Source organism: Echinops telfairi, unplaced genomic scaffold, assembly GCF_000313985.2.
Source record: "Echinops telfairi isolate 266 unplaced genomic scaffold, ASM31398v2 ScPeMD7_3351;HRSCAF=3999, whole genome shotgun sequence".
Lineage (NCBI taxonomy): Eukaryota > Metazoa > Chordata > Mammalia > Afrosoricida > Tenrecidae > Echinops > Echinops telfairi.
The window spans coordinates 1-2644 of NW_022107249.1; the positions used below are offsets into that span (position 1 = coordinate 1).

Below are 2644 nucleotides of genomic sequence, written 5' to 3' on the forward strand. Positions count from 1 at the left end.
TAAAGTGATACCACCATTTTTGAAAACAGTTTGTTTCTTATAAAGTTAACCGTATATCTACCATATGACTGGGCTATCTCATTCCTAGAGAGGAAGTCATGAGTCCACGTAATCATGTGTCTACATGAATATTCATAGTACAATAGCTAAAAAGTGGAAATTTTCCCCAAATTCATCAACTGGTAAAAATGGATACGCAAGTTGTGGGCCAAAGAATGAACTACTGGCCCGGAATCTTGAAACGTGAGCGCGTGAGCTGCTTTCTCAGGCCCGGCCATGGCGCTTCACGTCCCGAAAGCTCCGGGCTTTGCCCAGATGCTCAAGGAAGGAGCGAAACATTTTTCAGGATTAGAAGAGGCTGTATACAGAAACATTCAGGCTTGCAAGGAGCTTGCCCAAACTACTCGGACAGCATATGGCCCAAACGGAATGAACAAAATGGTTATTAACCATCTGGAGAAATTGTTTGTAACAAATGATGCAGCAACTATTCTAAGAGAGCTAGAAGTACAACATCCTGCTGCAAAAATGATTGTAATGGCTTCTCACATGCAAGAACAAGAGGTTGGAGATGGCACAAACTTTGTTCTGGTATTTGCTGGTGCTCTTCTGGAATTAGCCGAAGAGCTTCTGAGAATTGGCCTGTCAGTTTCAGAAGTCATAGCAGGTTATGAAATAGCCTGTAGAAAAGCCCATGAGATTCTTCCAGATTTGGTATGTTGTTCTGCAAAAAACCTTCACGATGTAAATGAAGTTTCATCTCTTCTCCATACTTCCATTATGAGTAAACAGTATGGTAATGAAGAGTTTCTGTCCAAGCTAATTGCCCAGGCATGTGGTAAGTAAATGAAAAGGCCTAGGTAAAATATCTCTTTCTGCTTTTTTCCCCAAAAAATCCCTTTTTATGTGTTCCATTTTCTTAACAGTATCTATTTTTCCTGATTCTGGCCACTTCAACGTTGATAACATCAGAGTTTGTAAAATTCTGGTAAGTTGTGAAAATATGTACTGTTACCTAGATGAGTCATTTTTCTTAGGAAAAGACTCAGCTACATGATATCTCATGTTTTAGATACTCAAGACTATTTGCTTTTGAGGGGCATCAGTTTATAATATTGGTATTTCTAGGAAGTAATATCCACTACTGTCTTTTAACATTTGAAAGGTTGTTATCACATCATGCATTTTCCCATGATCGCTCTCAGGTTGATAATAGTGCATGAACAAAATATAAATTTCTGTTGTCTCTCTTGACTTGGAAAGCAACAAAAGTTGTCCTGTTGCTTTATATTAAAACTCACACTTGAATATTAGCATTGTGCTAGGGCATATTTTCCCTAAAATGGTATGCTTGATAAAGTAGAGTGGATATTTGTTCTCATGGCCAGTTTGACAGTATTGTTGGGTTTGACTTACATAAGTGCATGGGATATCGCTAAGTACACATATACCTACTACTGTTTTACTAAGTGTGCTGTCATCAAGTATGTATTTGATGAAAGAAGGAACAACAGTTTTCTGGTTTGGGTTCTTTTGAGTGTACTGATGGGCGAGCCTCCCCTCTCGTAACAGTGGTTCATTCCCCTGGTGATTCTAACCTTGCGTGGAATATAAATGCTGTTATTTTTCTGTGGAGTCATTCTGTTGGTGTATTATTTTACTTTAGAAAAGAATGTTTGTAGCATGTGCATAATTGACAACTTAGCCCTGCTGTGTTTTTGTAAGATCTTTGATGATTTGGGGACTTTTTTCCTTAGGGCTCTGGTGTTCATTCCTCTTCAGTATTGCATGGCATGGTTTTTAAGAAAGAAACTGAAGGTGATGTAACATCTGTCAAAGATGCGAAAATAGCAGTCTACTCTTGTCCCTTTGATGGTATGATAACGGAAACTAAGGTATGTAGAACATACACAGGTTGACTTTAGATTGAGCAATAATGAAAACCCCGTCGAACAGGAGCTACAGAATAGTGTACTCTGTATGAAAAGCATTTTTATTTTTAAAAATACTCGTTATGAAACAAAATATGATAATGGAATTTGAAAGTGAAAAGTCTTAAAAATTAAAAGTTTGAAATTTTGAGGTTACTGTGACTTCTATAGCATTCTTGAAATGTGGGTGGTTGGGTTTTTAAGATTTTCCTAGAGAAGAGGAAGTTTGTCATTGAATCCACATACTTCAAAGCTGGAGAATGACATTGTTTTAGTGATATGTCTTGATCTTCATCAGAAGACAGCTTACTAGACACCTGCCCAACATTAAGTATCCTCCAACTTTTCCAATAATGTGTATTTGGTTTTGAAGGTTTATTAGTAAATTGAGCTTCTATTTCATGTAGAGTTTCTATTTTGCTTAAAAAATGTTCTTCATAATTTCTCCCAGTGTTTTACAGTATCTCTTTGGTAAAAATAACTGAATATTAAACTTGTTTTAAAGAGCACTTGCTTACCTGCTTGTTTTGCCAGGGGACAGTATTGATAAAAACTGCTGAAGAATTGATGAATTTTAGTAAGGGAGAAGAAAATCTCATGGATGTGCAAGTCAAAGCGATTGCTGATACCGGTGCAAATGTCATAGTAACTGGTGGCAAAGTAGCAGACATGGCTCTTCATTATGCAAACAAATATAATATCATGTTGGTTAG

At 37.0% G+C, this 2644-nt stretch overlaps 1 protein-coding gene across 1 annotated transcript; it reads left to right on the forward strand.

Moving 5' to 3' along the window:
• Nucleotides 1–234: 234 nt before the first annotated feature.
• Nucleotides 235–2639, forward strand: LOC101652921 (T-complex protein 1 subunit theta; the record flags this gene model as incomplete). Its single annotated transcript, XM_004717984.2, has 4 exons — nt 235–838; nt 927–988; nt 1758–1895; nt 2466–2639. Coding segments are annotated over exons 1-4 (936 nt in total), but the record flags the coding sequence as incomplete, so codon positions are not given.
• Between the last annotated feature and the right edge of the window lie 5 nt (nt 2640–2644).